This window comes from Fringilla coelebs (assembly GCF_963513975.1).
Source record: "Fringilla coelebs genome assembly, chromosome: 3".
Lineage (NCBI taxonomy): Eukaryota > Metazoa > Chordata > Aves > Passeriformes > Fringillidae > Fringilla > Fringilla coelebs.
Window position 1 is genome coordinate 102,157,625 of NC_140030.1, and position 21,244 is coordinate 102,178,868.

Here is a 21,244-nt window from a genome sequence, read left to right on the forward strand (position 1 = left end):
AACATGTTGGTTTTGACACCATCCTAGCCATGCACACCACCATCCTTCTGTAATTGCACCAGATTCTGCATCAAAGACATCCAAGTCTCATTAAAAACCCCCTCAGGGGAAAACTGTAACATAATGGTAAAGATCTCACTGCATATTAGAGAAAACTTATAAAACCCCCAGAAAGTAAAATGCCGAACACCCAATGAATACCAAGGCTGTCTCTGAAACGTAAAACCTTCCAGTAGCTGACAGTGGTAACTCCACCCTGACCGCCATTTTATTTTTATTTAAGAAACAGACGGGATTCCAAAACCTCTACCTAGAATCACTCGTTTCTGCCAAGCGGTTGTTCATGATGGCCAGAGCCCCCACCCCCGCGGAGAAGCCGTTCTGTCTCGTGTTGATACAGACATTCCTCGGGTACCCGTTGGCCGTCTCCGACAGCTGCTTCTGCAGGATGGCCAGGGAGACTTTGCTGGAGGCCGTGAGCTCCCTCATGGAGATCATCTCCCCGGAGAGCCTCCTGCCCTCCGTGTCGCTGTCGTACTGCCCGTCAGCGTCCCTGGCGACGTTGTGGCGGCGCAGGCGGGCTCCCGGGGTGATGGCGTTGCGGCGGCTGAGGCGGGTACTGGATTTATGGCACTTTGGGCAACATCTGCATTCGAATTTTTTCAACACCCAGTTCAAAATTTGTTTGATTACGATTGAGATGACATTAAAAAGGGAGTATATGCAACATACTCCCATTAGTATAAACATGAAGTTCCCGAATCTGTATAATCCCTGATGCTGGTACACAGCGTTTTGGTTGCTTACCAAATCTCCAAAGCCGATGGTGCTGAAGGTGACAAAGCAATAATACAAGGAGTCAACGTAGTTCCATCCTTCCACTGCCGTGTACATGGCGGAGGCGCAGCAGGAAAGGGCGATAGCAAAAATTCCCAGGATCAGCATCACGTGGTAAACGGACGGCTTCCAGCCCACCAGGCTGCCCACCCCGGACATGGCCGACCCCTTTCGGAAGTTGGGAGGTAGGAGACCACTCCTTCGCAGCTGCCTCTCGTAGCAAGCCTTCATGATGAATGCCAGGAGGGAGATGATGCGCTCCAGGAAGAGGTTGAAGAAGAGGATGGTCCCAGCACACCCAAAAAGGCCATAGACGATGAGGAACACTTTTCCAGCCACGGTTGCCGGTGTGGTCATTCCAAAACCTACAGTGGGGAGATAAATGGGCGACGTTAATAACACGGGTTTTCGTGATAAGTTCGTGATGTATGTACCTTAACAAGGCTCCCGTCTCACAGGACAAAAGGAGTGCTAGCTCTAAGTCAGCTTAGGCCAACATGAAATTGAGCTTGGTAAAGAAGGAAGAAGGTTGAACCGAAAGTTCAACGAGATGACTAAAACTCAAAAGTGAGCAAAAAAATCCTTGCAAGATGAAAGGATTATTATCTGTATTATCAGAGCAACTTCCACTTGACAGAGCAATTTCCACTTGAATTGCAGGTGGAACACTCACCGAGCCCAAACCTTTTCAAGGTGGGATGAGGTGAAGAGGCCATTTCCCTGCTGCCACATCACACCCTGATGGAAAATTTAGGTTCTCTGCTCACAAGCTGTAACCCAGTGCAACATTTTTGTTATAGGGGTCTGATTATACCATTCCCACTGAGAAGACGGAAGTTTTCAGGTTGTATAACAGAAAAAAAAACCACCCAAACCACCTCCCAAATATTGAATACTGTTTTAAAAATAACAGCACTTTTAAGTCTTTTCCAAATCCCAGCTGTGTCTAGCCCACCTGGTGTCATCACAGAGGGAAGGAAAAGCCATCACGCCACAAAGCTGCCTGGCAGACTGGGGGCACTGGGAACTTGCAGATGGATAATTACAGCAGGGAAAAACACTGCTGCACAATTGAACAGAAAAATCAGAGTATACAAACTCTGGGAAGATCCAGCAACAATATTAATTCAACTCTTCTCTGTATGAATTACTTATTTTAATATTACTTATTATTATGTTACTCATACACGAAGTTTTATAAGTAAGCAGTAATGCTTTGTAGCTAACAGATGGTTAAATAACAGCAAAACTGAACTTAAATTTGCAAGCAAATAAATACAGTAAGTTTACTCCATGTCACTTGCTGATACCAGTTATCTTATGAAAAAGATTACCTACATTTCACATCCTATCTCAAGAAGAGTCTTCTGAAACTCAGTTCTGCAGGTATTGGCTTTTTTCTGCTATTCTTCCCTGTAAAAACACTTGGTGGCTCAGGCAAAAAGCATTGACAGGATTGAGGTAACTGTTTATGTCCCATGAATAAATGACCACATCTAATCTAAATTGAAGTTTTGTGAAAAATCCACATTCCAAAATTTCATTGCTGTATTGTTCCACCAAAATACCCAGCAAGTAACATATTCAAGGAGGTAAATATCAACACCAGACTATATAAACAAAAGTTTGTGAAGGAAAAACACAGAGCACAATGAAATCATTACAGAGCACAATGATATAATTAAATCCAGTTTATTACCATAACACACCTTTATAAACAGCAACAAAATAATATTGCCTATATACAATGAGTTGAGATTGCTGCTTGAAATCTCTTGATCTCCTTTTGCAATGGCTGAATTTTTCTGGCCAGTTTATCTGTGCTCCCTTCCTACTTTGTTGGTAGAGAATTTCCCACTGGTTGACAGAAGAGTGTAAATGCTCACAACAAGTAAACTCAGACGTATCTTTCCAGTGACATGAAGAGGAATGAGGGAAGAAATGGTCCTACTTTCACAACAGATTTGGCAAGCTCAGAAACAGCTGTGTGCCAGCACCTCAGCCCATTCCTCATAATCTGAGTAACTTGGTCTAGTGAAGGGTGTCCCTGCCCCTGTGAACAGATAACCTTTCAGGTCCCTTCCAACCCAAACCATTCTCTGATTTTATGATCAAAAGCATCACTGTAAAAAGAGTATTTTGTGTGAAAGTCAGTGAAAAACTTGCCAAGTATTACCAGAAAATATTATCAAAGAGGTCATTCCATTTTGCTTTCTGCACCCATTGTCTTCTCTCCATTTTGCAGTGTTAGCAAGGCCACTTCTGAGCAGACCTTCCAAAGCCTGCCACGGGCACTGGGAAGTTCTCAGTTCTTTCTTCTCTGTGGGATAGATCTGTTCTCTGGATTGGGCTGGCTGGTAGCAGGAGTCCTCTCATTTAATGATGCATATCCAAAAGTGCCTGGCCCTTAGAAGGAGCTGGGGAGCCTGTTGTGGTTGCCAGCTAGGGATCCACAGCCAACTTGTCATGGAGAAGGCATCTGTTTGCCTGTGCCTTGTCAGCAAAGCACTGAAACATGTGCTTCACAGCAAGCATGTGAACATCACCATCAAAATAAATGGGTTTATTGTCACACATATGGCTAGACACATTTATTAATTAGGAAAAAAAAAAGAGATAGCAACAGTTTGGATCAAGCTGTAAATGTGCTGAAGCCTCTTACTATTTTCTGGTGATCATTCAAGAGAGGTGATGAAGTTTTATATTTTTGATGCTGTTTGTTTCATCAAGATTCTCTGAAGCAAAATGCTTCCAAAATTCAGTATGTAGCTAGGCAAGGTGAAAGGGCCCATCACAGCAATGAGAATGCTAAGAAATACATAAAACAGGCAAAAAATGAGGCTAAGAAATACATAAAACAGGCAAAACACTGAAGCATTTAGGTTGGAAAAGACCTTTAAGACCATTGAGTCCAACTGCTACCCCAGCACTGCCAAGCCACCACCAAAACACATCCCTTAGGTCACCAGCTGGCTGAGGGAAGCTGTTGTGGGCTCTCTGTGCAGGGTCTTCCTCTGCCAGCTGTGTTTGTCCCTTGGTGTCACCCCCAGCAGGAGGAGTTGCTCCTGGCACCTTCTGTATCTCCATCCTGAGCTCAGCCCCCAGCCAAGGCTAAGAACACCTGATGCCTGGATGAAGCAAACTCATCCAGAACTGCCTCTGCTTCCAACACAGTGCAGGGAAAAAGCACAACAGGGCTTTGTGCCTTTCGTGGCCCTGAGGCACATCTCACAGGTGCCTTGGGGTTGACTTTCTGTGGCTCAGATGCAATATCTGTGCCTCCCTCATGCCAGTTCTGCCCCACCAGCTCAGACACAAGCTCTATGGCAGCATTAATTTCAGCTGGTTGATATTTCTCCTCTCCAAAGAGAATGAGCAGAGATGAGCTGATAAAAACTCTCTTCAGCAGCCTCTCATGGTTAAGTGCTGGCATTTAATGAGACCCTCATCCTGACTTGCATAACAGGTTTGTGGTTACAATTCTGCTCATCTGGAGCTTTAAATTACTTAAGCTAGAGATGGATTCAAGAGGTAGAACAGATGGACAAACTTGTGACATATGCTTCCTGTTGCTCTTGCTTTCTTTTCTTTTACCCACTTTCTTATGAGTAAGAGATGGTTGATGCCAGAAGACAGAAAGGAATAGCAGCTTTAGTACTTGTGAGCTCTTCTCTCAGTCAAATTACTTTGGCAATTACCTTGTCTTACTACATTTTGAGATTAAAGGGGGTGACAGTTTTGCAGTAAAAACATATTTACTCAGAGATGCAATAAAATTTTGGTCACTTCAAAAACTGAAAACAAGGAAGTCACAGAAAACAACACAATAGAGGGCATAATGTGTCCCTGCCTCTTTCAGCCACCCTGGTTCTTCTTAAAAGCCATAGGACTTCTTTCACACAGCAGGTCAGCACACCAGAGCAGTCATTTGAAATCCCAGAGTGAAACAGCACTAAGATCATCAGAGCACATCACCTCTATACCAGGATATAACCATCATGTAGTTATAGTTAAGGAAATCAAGAGAAACTAAAATGGTTGAAAGTAACTTTTTAAACAAAAGGTTCCTCAAACAACAACAGAAACAACTATAACCAGAATGCTGCTTCCAGGAGGAAAGAAGTTCTTGCAACATAAAGGCTCAGAGACGGGGGCTATAGAACACAGGAAAACAAAGAGCTACCAAATCCCATGTTTTCCTGCTTCCTCTCTTTTTCACACTTGCTTTACTTCACAGCTCTCCAATAGTCCTGGCTGGTCTTGACTGACACATAAACCACACTGTACACATATATAGGAACAAACATCCTACTCTGAATCCCATGTTTGGGTTCTGGTGCTTCCTTCCATCCTTTCCCACCTGTTAGCATTTCATCATTATTTCCCCTGAGAACCACACCTGCATATTCCACAACTGCCTCTCATTTATTCTCCAGCTCCTTACCACCCAACATCCAGAAACAGTTGCCTTGGATACAGGGTCACAGCTCAGAGCTGACAAAACTGCTGCATCCAGAGCTTTTACCAAGGAGTGGGAATACGAGTCAGTTCTTCCAACTGGCTCTGCTTTTCCAGACTACAAATGAAAGACTTGCTTTTCCTTTAACATCTTTCTCAACCTGCTTTACTAAAATACCCCACTCTGGGCTCAAACAGAAAATTATTTCAGAGCTTTTCTATTGCAAAAGCCTTTAATATGGAAGTTGCTGTAAAATCCCACTTGATCTTATTTAGATTACTGTCTGCAGACACCTCCTGAACAGCAGTGTGTGAATTAGGATCCTTTAAGCTGGACCTGTGCTATTTCTCAATAAATGAGATACAAAAGCAGTTTTTAGGGCTGGCCTAACCTGTATCATACACAAGCTTGCAGTCCTTGGTGACCCATGCACTGGGGCAGATATTCCATGGAAAAATACCGAGTGACCATGCAAATAAGGACTGACTTCCATAACCATTCTCTCTATCCATTCACCCAAGAAAGAGCACCATGATGGGCTCAGTGAATGTAGTTAAACACCACCCATGTCTCTGCTGGTGCTCCTTGTTTCATTTCCACCTGTGAAACATTACTCAGGTGTTTGAGACAACTGCTACTCAGAGGGAGCCACGCTGGCAGAACAGAGCCAGGAGATGATTAATTGCACTTTAAGGAGTTTCAAGGAGCTGCAGGTACTATTAGAGGCTTTCTACAGTACCAGTTTTATTCTATTTACACAAAGTGGTGATCAGGTTATTGGTTATCCAAAGTGCTGTGATGCCCTAGTGATCAGTGAACACCAGAATCAATCTTCCTTGGCACTCCTCTGCTGGCCATGCTTTAAATCACAGGCCAAAAGGTCATGGCCACACATTCATTCCTCTTTGATGACAGCTGGCTTTAAAAAGAGTTAATAGAATTGTAAGGGAGGTGAGGAGGGCACCCCAAAACCTCAGGAGGGGTTGCCGTGTGTGAAACAGTCAGAGCAATGTATTTAGGGTGAAGGTGAGAGGGGCAAGGGTGAGGATTCACTTCAGGAACCTCAACTGCTTCCACCTTGATGGGGTCTAAGGCACTGGGGGTGATCCCAAAGAGACCTCAGGGAAGGAGAGAGGAACAACCTCCTCCAAACCTGGCTGCTCAGGAATGTTTAACTTCTCCTCCTCGCGGCAGGTTTCCCAAGCGTGTTTTTCTAAGCTGACACCTTCCAGCTGAGCTTTCCAAGAAAGATCTTCAGTCTCTAGTGGGTACTCAGCAGGCACATTTATCAGCTCAAGTGGCCTAACTTTTGTATGTTTGAGTGATACATGGCCCTTAAAAAGATAAACACTGGGGCTTCAGCACCAGCAGCAGCATTCCTGCTCTGCTCACTCAGCAGAAGCAGGAAAGCTTTTTCCCTCACCTGTACTGCAGGTTGCCCTTTCTGTGTACAGCCTGCAAAGGAAGTGCACATCAGAGACCACAAACAAGCCCACCCTTGCTCACTGTATGTGCCATTATCCTGAAGACAAAACCCAGTAAATACAGAAGGAGGTCTGCTGAAGCTGCTCTGGCACAGAACCAAGCCAAGGAAGAAGCAGAAGTGCCTCTGAAGCAGTTTTATGGTTCCCTGGCTGGGCCAGCTGCTCTTTATACACCTCGTACAAGCAAATGGGGACTGACTTGTGCCAAGCCATCAGTGCTGCCAGCTGAGCAGCAGCTCTGGCCCAAGGTCTTGCTAAGCAGGCCCACCTGAAGAGGGAATACATGGGGAGAGTCACAGGCTTGAGGCTTGAAATCTTTTGCAAGCTTTCAGTTTTCTGGCTAATCCTACTGCACCAGAACACGGTTTCGAATGAGGCACAGGGAGCCTCTCCTAAAAGGAGAAGGTGGAGAATAAAGCTCAGAGAAGGATGAAAATCAGGAGCAGGAATTCAAATTACACAAAGAAAAAGAAAGTCAAGACCTACAAACTGGCACTATTCTTGCTGAATTGACTTTAAAGGGATGGATGTGTCCTGTGGCGTGACAATCTCCCTTCTCTATTAACATGTTGTTCATAAACTTTCTTTCAATACTTAAGGTTTTATTGTTCTTATAAATAATATAATCTTCTTGTCTGCTAAACTCTTGGGGCCAGTCTATGGTTTACAATCATAAAAATCAAGACTGAAATGATTTTCTTCATTTTATGCTGCCTTTCTTGGACAAATCATCAGCAAGATGCCACTAAATGTCCTCCTGTTTTGTCAGTTATCCTGCCCCCCTGGCACAGCCCAAGCACTCTAAGGGCTTGTTAAAACAGAAAGAATATGGGTTAGCGTTGCCTAAATTAGTCCTAAACCACCTCACAAAGGAGGACTTGCAGGAAAAGGAGATGAGAGCAGGATGTTCTTTCCTTTGGTGGCAGCCTGTCTCCTTGTACATTGATCTAAACTGGCCCAGAGCTGCTTCCTGTGGCTGCCTCCACAACTGATGATTGCAGGGTCCTGTCTCTGGCTTGTTTTCTCTTCTTATCCTAACAGCTGGGGAAAACCATTTTGCTGTAATCTTCTCTGAAATGGTGGTGGTGTTAATAACAGAAAAATATATCCCATGCACTCCACAGTTGTTTGACAAAGTTGAATTACTGTGAAAAAACACCTCCCCTTTGCACTACAGGCTCAGGGTCCTCACACTGTCGCATTACCAGCTGTCAGGGAGGGTATCAAACCCCTGCTCATAATCCAGGCTGTGTGAAGAAACATCTGCCTTGGCTTACTGCACTGTCCAGAATCACCTAAAACACAGGGGTGTCACTGCCATATTTTCTGGAAAAATCCCTTTGCCAGGATTCTTCTTCTGGAAAGCTGAGAAGCCTCAGAGAAAAATGAAAACAATGATTATCTGATTTGCTTCTCCTGTGTTTTGCTGCTTTGGAATGTGTTTGGACATTGTTTACCAACAGGTGGTTGTTCCATTGGATTCGTGTGAATTGTTTTTACTTAATGACCAATCACAGCTGTGTCAGGATACTGGAAGCGGTCACCAGTTTTCATTGCCATTCTTTTTAGCCTTCTCTCTGTATCCTTTCTCTATTCTTTAGTATAGTTTAAGTTTAGTATTATATAATATAATATAATATAATATAATATAATATAATATAATATAATATAATATAATATAATATAATATAATATAATATAATATAATAATAAATTAGCCTTCTAAGAGCATGGAGTCAGATTCATCAATTCCTCCTTCGTCCTGGGGACCCTAAAAATACCACGCAGGGGTTTCTGCACCACCACCAGGCACTGGAAACACCCCTGCATTTAGAGTGACTGCTTTAAAAAATACCCAGAAAACAAAAGCATGGCAACCAGGAAATAGATGAAGTGTGGCTCAGTAACCATGGATATACACAAGAGTGGAGCTCATGGACCCCAAGAATCACCAGTTCCTTCCTGCTCTTCAGATGTGTCCCATCTCTGCTACGTGTCCATACTCTGCCACCTCCTCTGACCTTCCTACAGTCTTCATGCAGCTGATGACTCTAGGTGAATATTGTTCCAAAAGTAGATTTCTGTTGCAATCATAATTTCTCATCCTTTAAAGCTGCTTCCATTCTTATTTCCCTATGTGTTTTTGAGAATGTTTTTTGTGTGGATGATTGTGTCTCTAAGCAACACCCTAACAGAAAAAAGCTTATGCCCTGTCATTTCAAACATTAGCATTCACACATGCTTTTGCTGTTTATTGAAACTTGCAGTTGCATTTCAGATATCTGTGTACCCCCAAGGTTGAGCCTTTTATATCTTTTTTCTAAACTCCAAGTGAAAAAGAATAATGGCATCCAAATTTTGTTACATTTTTGAGTTATTATTGGCTTCTAAAGAATACTTGCACATGTACTGTCACTTCAGTGCCAGTACATCTCACAACACTTCTCCTTTCAGGCTAAGAAACAGCATTATCTAAATTTCACAAGTGATCTTGAGTCCATGTCATATTTCCCTGCATAAGAAGTCTGATAGAAGAAGATGTCACACGTGGGCTTTCTGAGCCTTGCAGATGGGAAAGGCTCTTCCATGGTTATGTTGTTGGCTTATCTTTTGACTGGATGAAACAACAGACCTGTGGCACATTTTTTCTTCTGCCACTGGTGTTTGTGTAGGTAGGTGTTCAGAGAACATCTGGTTCTTCATAGTTGTCTCAGCTATTCTGCTTTACAAAGAGTTTGGCATAAAGATGCACCCAAGGCATAAAAAGGCCCTCAACATGAAAACAACCTTTCCACTGTTAGGCCTGTTTGGTTTTTTTTTTTTTCCAAATCTCTGTACAAACTTCCACAGTTACAATTTAATGAAAAAAACTGATAAACCTAGCTGGGTCTCTTAATGGTTTAAATACACCTTCATGGGTCCCTTATTTTAAAAACTTTCAGCTAAAAGCAAAGAGCAAATTCTTAAGTATCTTTTTGCTCAGGCAGCTCTTCCAATCCATTCATGAAGGCACAAAGACCTGATTTTAAGTTACTGTAACAGAAATAGAGGGTGACAGGACTGCTGACTAACCAGTTATTTCCCATTTTCTACTTCTTCATTTAACTCTTCCTTCCTCAGCATGCATTTCCCTTGACTATTTTTAAATTTAATGACACTGAACAACTCTGCCACACTACCAAGACAATTTTGAGCTCATATTTTATCTGAGATTTTCCTGGTCCTCGCAGCTCTGCCAGTAGCAGCTTTTGTAAACTAACAAATCATCATATCAAACAGCTTGTTTCTGCCTATCTTGTGAAAAATCACAACTTGGGTTTAAGACCTTTACACTGCTGTCACTCCCTTCTATTTCCATCAGGCTTAAAGCAGACGTGACTCCATGCACACTGAGCATGAGTGACGACACCGTGGTTTTTGTTTGACCTCAAGAGACAAATATATAGCTTCCACAATTCTCAGGCTGAGCAACAAGATGACAGAATATATAGTGATGAATAACCAAAGGCATTTTATCTGCCTTTAACTGAAATTTACTGAATTCCTCACTCAGCTCTTGCATGGACAGATTTCTTCTAGCTGCAGCTTCTGCCGTGATTCAATTTGCCTGTGTAAGACTTGAGAATGATTGGGAAACATTTGGCCAATAATTTCTGAAGGGGAAGAAGCTGCAGTGGAACAAGCTCAGAAAGGTTAAAATCCAGTGAGGACTTGCTGTGGGGCTACAACTGTTTTCAAGGTATTACTGCTTCTTTCATGCACTTATTATGGGATTTCAAACACGAGCAATAGCAGCGCTCACCCACAATAAGTAATCCCGTATGTTAACATCAAACCATTCAATTTCTTATCTTATTCCACTCCAAAGCTTTAATTACTTGTAAAGGCTGCTAATGCTTTGCCTTGTCTAATGCAATCAGATTTAATTTTCATTCCACTTCTCATTTGATTCAAGAAAGATTGTGCTGAAACCTCCCCATGTCTAGGTGTACCAGCCAGTGCCATCAACAGACCCACTGAGCTCAGGGGGATGCATTTTGCATGGTAATAACAAGTGCACTTGTTTTATAAACCTGGTGTGCCAATAAAGCACCTAAGGTAGGATATCCTAAAGCTCTGCAGACTGGTCTGCTATTGACTTCAGCAGAAATAGGCTATTGAGGAGGTATTTTATTTGTCTGGATTGCTATGCAATTGCCCCTTGGATTATAGTTCTGTTTGTTACTAGAGTGTTTCTATTCACAAAAGGTTTTTATTGTCACTTCAAACATTTATTGTGCTCAGGAGGACTTTTCACATTTCAAATGTTCACCAGCATGAACCCTAATTTTTGACCTTAAACATCTTTTCCCAAAATGCCCTGAGATAAGCACTTGGTGCTGACACACTACAAAAACTGTCTCTTTTGATATAGGTGAGCAAGGCTTATTCAGATCATGGCCAAAGGCTATGTTTTCAATAATATCAAGCTGTTTCAGCCTAAAAATCGCATATGAAATGTTCTGAACTGTTTTTCTGATGCTACTATGGCAAGAGGCAAAATTCTCTTTGCCTTAACAGCTTCAAAGATAAGGTAATCCTGCATTCATTAAAATGAAGAAATGACATCGTATTTTCCAGCACACCGCCAGCAGTAGGTAATGTTACATGAAGTTAATTGTCAACAGAACTACCCTCTAATTGTTTTCCTCTTCTCTCCACGATGAAGAGCAATTAAAGCTTGCATAAAAACAAGGCAGTGTGCTGGCAAAGATGACCCCGTGGTACAAGTGAGAAAAAATTATGGCGTGCATATGATCCGTGTCAAACTGGAGACAGTGAGAGAAGGAGGAAACAAACCAGGAAAGAAATGAGGGTCAATAGCAGGATTAACACTAGGGAAAGGAGATGAGCACGATGAGGAACAGGGAGAAGCTGTAAAGCTTTACTTCTGACTTCTTTGGTAGTCCTTAACGTGAAAGACTGTAAAGACAGCAAACAAATATTTGAAAGTTAATCAAGCAAACAAATCACCAGTAGAGAAGGGCACTCTAACTGGAGGAGGGCAGGAGAAGCTGGGGAAGCTCAGGCTGGGAAAGGCAGGGGAGCAGCAGCAGTAGGTAAGCACTGTGAGAAGGAAAGGGGGAACATCCCCTGGAGAACAACGAGGGGGAAGGCTCCAGGGACTGGCAGGGCTCCATGGGAACACAGGCCACAGAGTTTCAAGCAGGATTTGTCTTTATGAGCCTGCAGCAAACAGGGCAGCTGATAAGCCCAGCAATTATCACAGCTACCACAGGCACCATCCCTGGCTCACAGGGAGGGTGCTTGGTGATAGAGACGGACTGGCTGTAGCCACAGGGGATGGAGAGCTGTCAGAGCGGTGCTTTGGCACACCAAGGCTGGTCTGCAACCACATCTACAGGCTCTGGCAAATGCACAGGGAGCTAAAATAGAGGTGTCTGCAGGACTATCACCAAAAACCAAATGTTGTGCTGGGCAGGAGGTACCTGCTCACTGAGCAGGCATTGCTCCTACAATGACCCAAGCTACAAAAAGGGAGAATCCATGATTACAAACTCCAGCTGGTTTTGAACCTGAACCAGCACCTTGTGAGTATAAAATCTCCCCTAACTTCTGAGATGCTGGACCATATCTCATGTAACAAAATTTGGGCAAAATTTGTTTTTTGCATGACTGCTCCACAAAGCTGGTGGTGCTTGACATGTAATTTGGAGACACCACATTTTAGTGCTCCAGCTGAGCACCTCAAACTCCATATCCACAGCAAAAAGAAACGCAATTAGTTTGTCCTTGGCTTCTCCATCCGTTACTGATGTCAATGTTTTGAAACATTTAGCTAGAGGTTAATATTAAAGAAACATCTGAAACGTCTAGATTAACTAATCTGAACTGAAATGCTCCGTAGAGATCATTCAGTTTAGATGGCCAAAGCACAGTGAAAGGTTAATTTTCTGTGTCTGGCATAACCCTAGAGGGGCAGGCAAACCCTAAGAAGCACTGAAATTAAAGTAATATTTTTCACTTTTTTTTTTTTTAATTTTAGAAAGAGTTTTTTTTCAAGTATTTGGGTATCTCCTTCCTGCCTTCTAGAATAAAATCACAAGAAATTTAGGATCAGTGATTTAATCATGACCCTTCAGTGGGGACTCCTCAAGTCACCTGTGTAATTACATGGATGTATTCCAAGTAAAGATTTATGTTGCTGCTCTCAACTACAAGAAAGCAAGCTGTGATTTAGATTACTTTTCTGCTCTGAGTACCCAACCTATGCCCACACACTTAGGAAATTCCTATCAGTGGCACCCAAAGAAGTTAATACTGCCATGCAGCTATGGCAAGCAGAAAACATTGCTATGGTGACAGTACTTCATCTGAGGAAAATCAGTGTAGGATCAGAACTCTCCACAGAAATATGCTGACCATTGACCTGCTGCCCTCTGAGCCTCTTGCTCTCTGCTCTTTATCGAGATTACCTGAGTGAGAAAATAACTCAGAAATCCATGGGCACATTGATCAAAGCATGAAGGAATCAGATCTGCCTCAAACACCCTCTCATTCTGCCTGCAGATTGTGTATAGGATGGCAAAGACAAATAACCTGACACTGCAGCTTAATAACACTGCTGGCTCTTCCAGCTGCTTTCTCATTCAGTTTTGTTTGATTATTTCTTAACTTTAAGAAGGTCAGATCTGGAGGCTACTCCCCCCTAATCTGAAACCTCTGCAAGAGCTGCCTGCACAAGCCCCAGAGAAGTGCAGAGCCCTGAGGAGGTAACACTGCTGCTTAGCAGGTTCACATCTTGGAATACAACAATGAAGAAGATGGGACAAATATACTTGCCCCTTAAACCTTCAGACCATCTTGGTTATTTGTGGGATTTCTCACCAAATTATCCTCTGTAGTGCCTGCTCTCACAGGCTCACCCCCTGGCTCCTGGCAGCACAGTCCAACATCTCACCTGTGAGCTATCCAAGTGTGCTTTGCACATCACTTCCATTAAATCATCACCTCCAGAACATCTGGACCGACAGATATTCTCACAAGACTAAGATACAGAGCCAGAGGGTGTTTCAGAAGTGAGTGGCTTTGGTGCTCAGGTTGTGGAGCACAAGCAGAAATGCTGTGCTGGGTATGCTGGTCCCTGCAGAGGAGCCAAGGAGAAGAAGGTCTAACCCAGCTGACATCCTCTGCCAGGAGAAATTCTCCCCCAGGAGAAAACCTCTGCCAGAGCCAGTGAGATGGCAGAAAACACAGAATGCTGTGCAGAGGGTGCCCCCATCCCTTTGGGCAGAGCTGTCAGCCCACAGGAATATTGAGTAATTCACCAGGATACCTCGGGGATAAGGCAAATATGAATAGTCCTGCTCCCTCCTACACACTGTGTCCCCAACACCTGTAACCTCTGCACAGCTGTTCAGAGAGGAGATCCCCGCTTCTTTTCTTCCCAGGGGCATTTCTCAAGCACACATAACCCAGACATGTTCCATCCCAAAATCATCTGCCCACAGTAAAGGTGCTATAAAAAATATTTTATTGAAAAAATCCCTTTTATATATCAGAGTACTTCACCTCATTTTTTAATGCCTGGTATGGGTTTCTGTAAATCAATTCTATCACTTGATTTTTGAAACATAAGAAGCTTAGAATCCAATTTAAATGGGTCTATGTTTCAAAATGTTTTACTATACAGGCACCTAAGATTTACTCTAACCCTGAAGACAGGAAAAAAATCTGGGTACAAAGTCTAGACTCATGGACTGAGTCAGAAATCCAGATGTTCAGGCATTCCAGAGTTGCCTGGTGTGCTAGGCAGAATAAATCTCTGCTACCAGAATACAGGGAAAGCTAGCACTGATCATACCTGCATCTGTAACATTTTACCAGAGAGAAATCTGCTCTGAGTTATACTTTTGCTTTCAGTCTTTAACAAAGTGCTGGGTACTTTGGTGGTACTGGTGGTTTCCATTTGGGGAAGGAAGGAAAAAACTGAACTGAAAACCAAAGTCAGTTAGACCAAAGAATCAAGGATAAATTTCACCTAGCTGCTCCTTAAAGAAATCAGAATAATAATAATAATAATTGCCTAGAGACCCAGTACCTTTTGAAGTGCAAAATAATGACTGAATAGATGGTGTAGTTCGAAAGTAAGCAATCAGAAGTTAGACTGAAGGATTTTCTTACATAGCTCTGAAAATCCAGAAGTGTATAATGAAAACAGACTCAACATTTCATTATTCAAGCACAAACAATACAGTAATACAAAATAAATGCCCAGAGTGCTATCAAGAGGGTGTTTTACGGACTGCGAGCCACACACTTTGTGGGCTATTCAGAAAAATGCTTTAAAATTAGAATTTCAACTCCCATTTCCTAAAGACCCCATTAACATGTTTGTCTCCCAGACTGTGTGATTGTGTCCCTGAGGATTTAGGGAAGTGCAGAACTGCAGCCAAGTGGGCACCCAAGAGAGGAAAGCTGCTTGGCTCTGCAGAGGGCCTGCTCAAGGAGTGTGGATGGAACAGTTCTCTCCCAGCCTGGCTCCTCCAAACCCTTGTGTTCACAGAAGGATGAAGAACTGGAGTCTCCTTCTCAGCTCAGCTCCCACAAACTCCAGGAGGACTCGCAGCCCTGTGCCTGGATGACTGTATTTCAATGCCTACATCAGAAAGATTTAGTAGTTTTATTAAAACTGTTGAGAACACAGCGAGGGCTTGAAAAGTCATAGCGAGGTTCCTGCCAGTTGGAATCCTTTAAAGATGAGAAGCTGAGTAACCTGTGGGTGATTTACCCTTGAGAGACATTGAGTATACTTGCTGTTTGTTAAGCAGTGAGTAAGGAAGCTTTCCACCAGCTCGCTAGGATGGTGCTGTGTTTAGCTGGAGTAATAAAGTTGCTTTGACACACGTAACTGATGAAGCTGTGGAGGAAGCAAAGCTGTTTTGACTCTGCATGTCTGGTAGTTCTTGGCAAGGCTGGGTAAAAACAGCATTCTTGTCAATTAAGCACGACATGAAAGCAAATCAAATTGCTCAGAGCCAGGATAACGTGGTGTGTGAGCTGACAGTGGAATCAAAGGTAGTCCAGGTGGGTAGGTACATAAATGAACCGGCTGGGAGGAGAAAACATAGACCTTGAAAGAATGGCTTCGGAACTGCTCTCCCAGGGGACATCTTGCTGCCCGGCCATTTGGTTCATCTCATGCTGGGACCACGAGCCAGCCAGCTTTGTGCATGTTTGACTAAGAGCACAGTGTCGTGTTTTAGTGGAACAAGTAGTCAGTTAACTCATTGGGTTTTCTCGCTTTTGCTGGGCAGAACTGCCAAAAATAAACGAATACAACCGTGTGGTGGAGGAAACCCTGCTGCAGCTGAGCTCTTCGTGGGCTTTGCCTCTGTGAGCTGCGGCAGCTTGAAGAGGCACACGCAGAGAAGCACTGAGGTGGGGGCAGCAGTTCCTCTTCATCTGCAGGAGCTGTACATGTGAAATGTACACGGTGAAAGCCATGCCCGGACGGAGCACAGCAGCCTTGGGATGCTGGGACTCTGGCAGACACTGCTCCTGCCAGGCTGTGAGGTTTGGCACCCCCAGCTCTGCCCCCAGCCTTTGCTCAGCCTGCATCTCCTCACTCAGAGCAAAGCCTTGCTCTACAGCTCTCCAAACTCACACCAAGTACTCTGAGCAATCCAGGAGAAAGCACTGCCAGGTAGCATTCCAAGAGAGGGTACGACGTGGGGAACACTTGTCAGGATCCAGCCGTTGTTGCACATCACAAAAAAACCCCAGTCTTCAGCCCCCACCTCGCATGTGAGGTGTGACATTACTGACTCTAAGGAGAAAGCACTGGGTTGGTGCTACAGGAATTTGAGAAGCACAACTCCTGGCTCTGCCAGTTACACCTCTCCAGACCCGGCAAAACCCCCTGCTGAGTTCCTCAGTCCCTCTGCCCAGGCACAAATAACTGCAGGAGGGGCAATGAAGTGGAGAGGAAACAAATGCAAAGTAAGAGGAAACATTTTACATTTCAATGACCGCAGAGAGCAGAAGCCAGAGCTGGCAGGAAAGGAATGTGTTTACACATCACCTGAAGATTTCTGTTTCTCACAGCAGGTGTAATGAAAGAATGGGTTTGTTAAAACATTGGCTTTTTTCGTTCACCCATTCTGACCAGTCAAAATAATCTCTTTTAAATATATGTCCCTGTGATGAAGAAAGCTTAATGCTTATTTAAAACGATGCTTTAATGACCAGGCTACTAAATGTAATTGCAAAGCAAAAGTTAACTGGATTTTTCAGTGCAAAAAGTAACAATACCTGACAACACTGCTGTACTCACCATCATGACTCCATTATACGGATTAGTCATTATTGATAAAACATTTTCCATCCCCAATGAATGCAAATGCAATAATGAGCTGTGAGTTCCTTCCTCTACAATAAACGCAAAACACAACATTTATGCTCAGAAGACACCTGGCTTCTTACAGAACTTACAAACTGGCAGAGTTAAGAGTGCTAAGATCTTGTACTCAGGGATGGGATTTCTCAAGCAATAGTCCAAGAGCAGTAGATAGCCACAGAGTTTAAAAAAAAATAAAAATCCTCCCACCATAACTCATCATTTATTTTACAAAGTGCTGCTCTTCCTGAACACCTATGGGATAGGAAAAACTGCAGCCGGCTGCAGCGATACACTGAGAACATTGCATTGTGCTACGGCTGGAAGACAGCGCCTTTTCGTCTTTAAACACACACACATCCTAACTTTGCCAGCAGTAAAAGCCGGTACCAAGTTGAGGCACGGGAAGGCACGGCGAAAGCCTGACTCTCGCTCAGCATCTCCATCAGCCCGCTACTGCCGGCCCCCGCGCCGCCTCTCCCGGTGCCGAGCCTGCGTCCCGGCGCAGGCAGCGATACACGGGCAGCCGCCAGCCCCGTCCGCTCCCTCGGGCCGGCGGAAAGAAGCAGCCCAGCCGCCGGCAGCAGAAGTTTGCAGGGGAGGGACGGAGCTCCCGCAGCCGCGACGGCCGGCGCTCCTGCGAACCCGCGGGAACCGGAGCGCTGCGGGGCGGGAGCAGCGCTGGTCCCGGCTCCGTGCAGCGGGACGGGAGGGGACTGGAGGGACCGCGGGACCGCGACCCCCGGGACGGGAGGTCAGCGGGGACAGAGCGACCCGGAGGCGCTGCGAAGCCCCAGTTGCCACAGCAACGCGGCGGCGCCTCTCCCCAAACTTTGGTCGCTATAACGACGGGGCCGGGGCCGGGGCCAGGGCATCCCCCGGACGGGCGGGTCTGCCCCGCGGGGCCGTCGGGGCGGCGCTCACCTATGGTGGAGACGACGGTGCCCACGAAGTAGAAGGCGCCGGGGAAGTCCCAGCGGGGCCGCAGGGCGTCGACGCGGATGCCCGCGGCCATGGCCGCCTCGTAGCTCCGCAGGAAGGCGCGCAGCTCCGGCAGGCTGATGTTGAAGATGCGGCTGAAGTTGTGGAGGGTCCGGTTCCAGCGGAGCTGCGCCGCCGCCTCCGACGGGCTCTCGAGGGCCGAAAAGACGGTGGCGCCGGCGCTCAGGTACGCCGCGATGAGGGCGGCCAGCAGCAGGAACCGCCCGTTGTCCTCGTTGAGGGGCGCCAGGCGCCGCCGGCGGCAGGAGCCCACCGCCCCCCGCGGGGGCATCATCCGGTGCGCGGCGCGGCGGGCGCGGCGGGCGGCGGGCGGCCCCCGGCGGGGGGCGCGGGCATGGGGCGGCGCTGCGCGGAGCCCGGCGCGGCGGCGGCGGCGGCGGCGGCGGCTTCGCTGCAGGGGCCGCGGCTCTGAGTCATCCCCCGGCGGGGCTGCCCGCCCGCCTGGCGACGGCGGCGCCCCGGGGCCGTTGGCCTCGCCCGCCCGCCCCGGGCCCCGGGGCCGCGGGCTGCGGCGGCGCGGGCTGGGCGGCGCGCACCGGCCGGCTCGCTCTGGCCATGCGGGGCGGCGGCGGCGGCGGCCCCGCCGCGGGGGAGACGCCGCGGGGAGGCGGAGGCGGAGGCTCCGCGCGGCGCCCGGTCGACGGCGGGCGGAGGGCGGGAGCGTGCGGCGCGTCCCCCGGGGAGCCGCATCCCCGGCGGGGAGGCTCCCGCAGCCCCGCTGCCGCCGCCCGCCCGGGCCGGGCCGCTGGAGCCGCCGCTGCCGCGCCCCCGGGGGCCGCCGCGCCCGACCCGGGGGAGGGATGGGGCGGGACGGAGCCGCCCTGCCCTGCCCTGCCCTGCCCTGCCCTGCCCTGCCCTGCCCTGCCCTGCCCTGCCCTGCCCTGCCCTGCCCTGCCCTGCCCTGCCCGCCGCTCCCCGCTTCTCCCCAGTTCTCCGCTCCCACCTTGGCACCGGCCGGGCGCGGGGGGCGCGGCGGACGCGCTGGTCCCTCGCCATGTGTGGGATGCGCCGTGGCCGCTGAGGGGGTGGTTTGGCTTCAAAAGCTTTCCTCCGCGCCCGGTGCCAAGAGGGTGTTCTTGAGGGAGTTAGTGGTGGTCGGTGGAGCGCTAATTACTTAATTTCAGCCATTTCTAGATGGAGGAATGGTTGTTTCTGATCTGACTCCACAGAGGTAGACCCGAGAAAATGATACATTTTGGGTTCGGTGCCAAATGCCCATTTAATCTTAGCTAGTGTCTGAAAAGTGATTTTTTTTCCCCTAAGATGTTGGATTCTGTCTTTGCTGGTTTCCTTGGAACAAACACCGTAGCCTTTCTTATCTGTTATGCTGCAGTAAGAAGAACTGCAGTCCTTTCCTGGGAGACTTGAAGTAAATAATTACATTCGTATTTTTTAAGTAAAATGAGAATTCTCACTGATAAAGTATTGCAAAGAGGATGGGAGTGATGCCAGTCCTGCAAACATATGTGTATGGGTTGATAACACGTGTAGGAAAGATCTGGGCATGGAGGAGGAAATGCTCCCCACAATTTACAGTTGCCAGTGTCAGTCTCACTGAGATGGGAGCTTCTGCCCTGGTTTATGTTTTTTTTTTTAGCCTAGGTTCTATTTTTTATTTTTTAAATTTTTTTTTTCTTTTTTTTCTTTTTTTTTTTTTTTTTTTTGTCTACAGGAAAATATTTGCTTCCTCTTGGTAGCACATGATGTATTTTAGCAAAGGGCTATTTGCCATCACTAGAACCTCTCCAGGGCTTCACAGATCTATTTCTTATTTTGGATCTGAGAGATTTTGCTTTGTCATGAGATTTCACGTTATTGGCAGTTATCTCTTGGCCACCACATCCGTAGCTGGAGAACTTCCTCCCTTTCTAACAGACTGTTCATACTTGTCAGGTGAAGAAAACTGCTTGGGTTTACACCTATGCTTCCTAGGAAAATGTCTAATCAAAGTATCATGTTTTGGTAGCCACTAATGTGTCTAAACTTTGGGGTTTTGCTGTTATTGCTGTTGTGCTAAAGCATTTTGTTCAGTAGAGGTGAAAGTGTCTAGAGGTGTCAAAGAAGATTTCCAATCTCCTTTTGTGCTCAAGGTGACCAATACCACATGCAACCCTTAAGAAAAAAAGTGTCTCCTATTTCAAAGTGTCAGTTGTGTCCCATAATAAATACTAAAACTGAATAATAAAAAAAAAAAAATTAAACCAGTAAATCACAAACCCAATAGCTGGGGAAAGCAATAGCAGATGTCAAGGACACAAAAAGCAGAAAACATTGGGAAAGTATATCAGACCTGATCAAAAGACCATTGAAATGATAGGAAAGTCTCCCATGGATGGTCAAGGACTTAATAGGTCAGAAATGGGCAATTTAGTGCCAAAATTATAATTTCCACTGTGGTAATCCAGGAATGATTACATGCAATCCACTGTGTCAGATGATGCAAAACTAAGCTCATTTACCTGAATTTGCAGGAATTTTGTTGCTGCAGATGGATATCACTAGGTTCCTGGTGCTTTTGTGTTTGCAGGGGAAGTTTTTTGGTGTTTTTTGCTTGTTTTTTGTTTTGGTTTTGTTTGTTTGGTTTTGTTTTTGGTTTTGTTTTTGTTTTGTTTTGTTTGTTTGGTTGCTTTTGTTGTTTTTTTTCACTTTCCTCTTGGGAACATTATAAAACGAGTGTTCAGTTCTCTGGAGTCCTCAGCAATTTCACCTCCTGTGAGACACCCCGGATGTTTTTAGTGAGAAGCCAGTTAGCAAAGTTTGTGTGACTCATACCTGTCCCCATGCCATGCATTGTGCCCTCCTGGGGGATGGTTTCTCCTAGATGGGGAGGGAAAAACTGGCCATTTCCTTGGGTGACAGGACAGTTTCCAGGCAGTAGAAGCTGACTGGCTCTGGAGTCTATGTTGGCCTCTCTGGAGATGTCCTGCCTGGGAAAGGATGACGCTGGTGGGATGCTGATTAGCTTGAGGAATCACCTCATAGATATGAAAGCCTGCCAGTAACTTTCCATGAAGAAAAAAGCTCAGCTGAAGCAGCAAGGGACGTGGTTTAGCTGCTTCAGCA

At 45.9% G+C, this 21,244-nt stretch overlaps 1 protein-coding gene across 1 annotated transcript; it reads right to left on the bottom strand.

Annotated features, from left to right (window-relative positions):
• Positions 1–306: 306 nt before the first annotated feature.
• Positions 307–18,455, bottom strand: KCNK12 (potassium two pore domain channel subfamily K member 12; the record flags this gene model as incomplete). Its single annotated transcript, XM_084203301.1, has 2 exons — positions 307–1,202; positions 18,104–18,455. 2 exons carry the CDS (start codon positions 18,453–18,455, stop codon positions 307–309), a joined length of 1,248 nt encoding a protein of 415 aa, XP_084059427.1.
• Between the last annotated feature and the right edge of the window lie 2,789 nt (positions 18,456–21,244).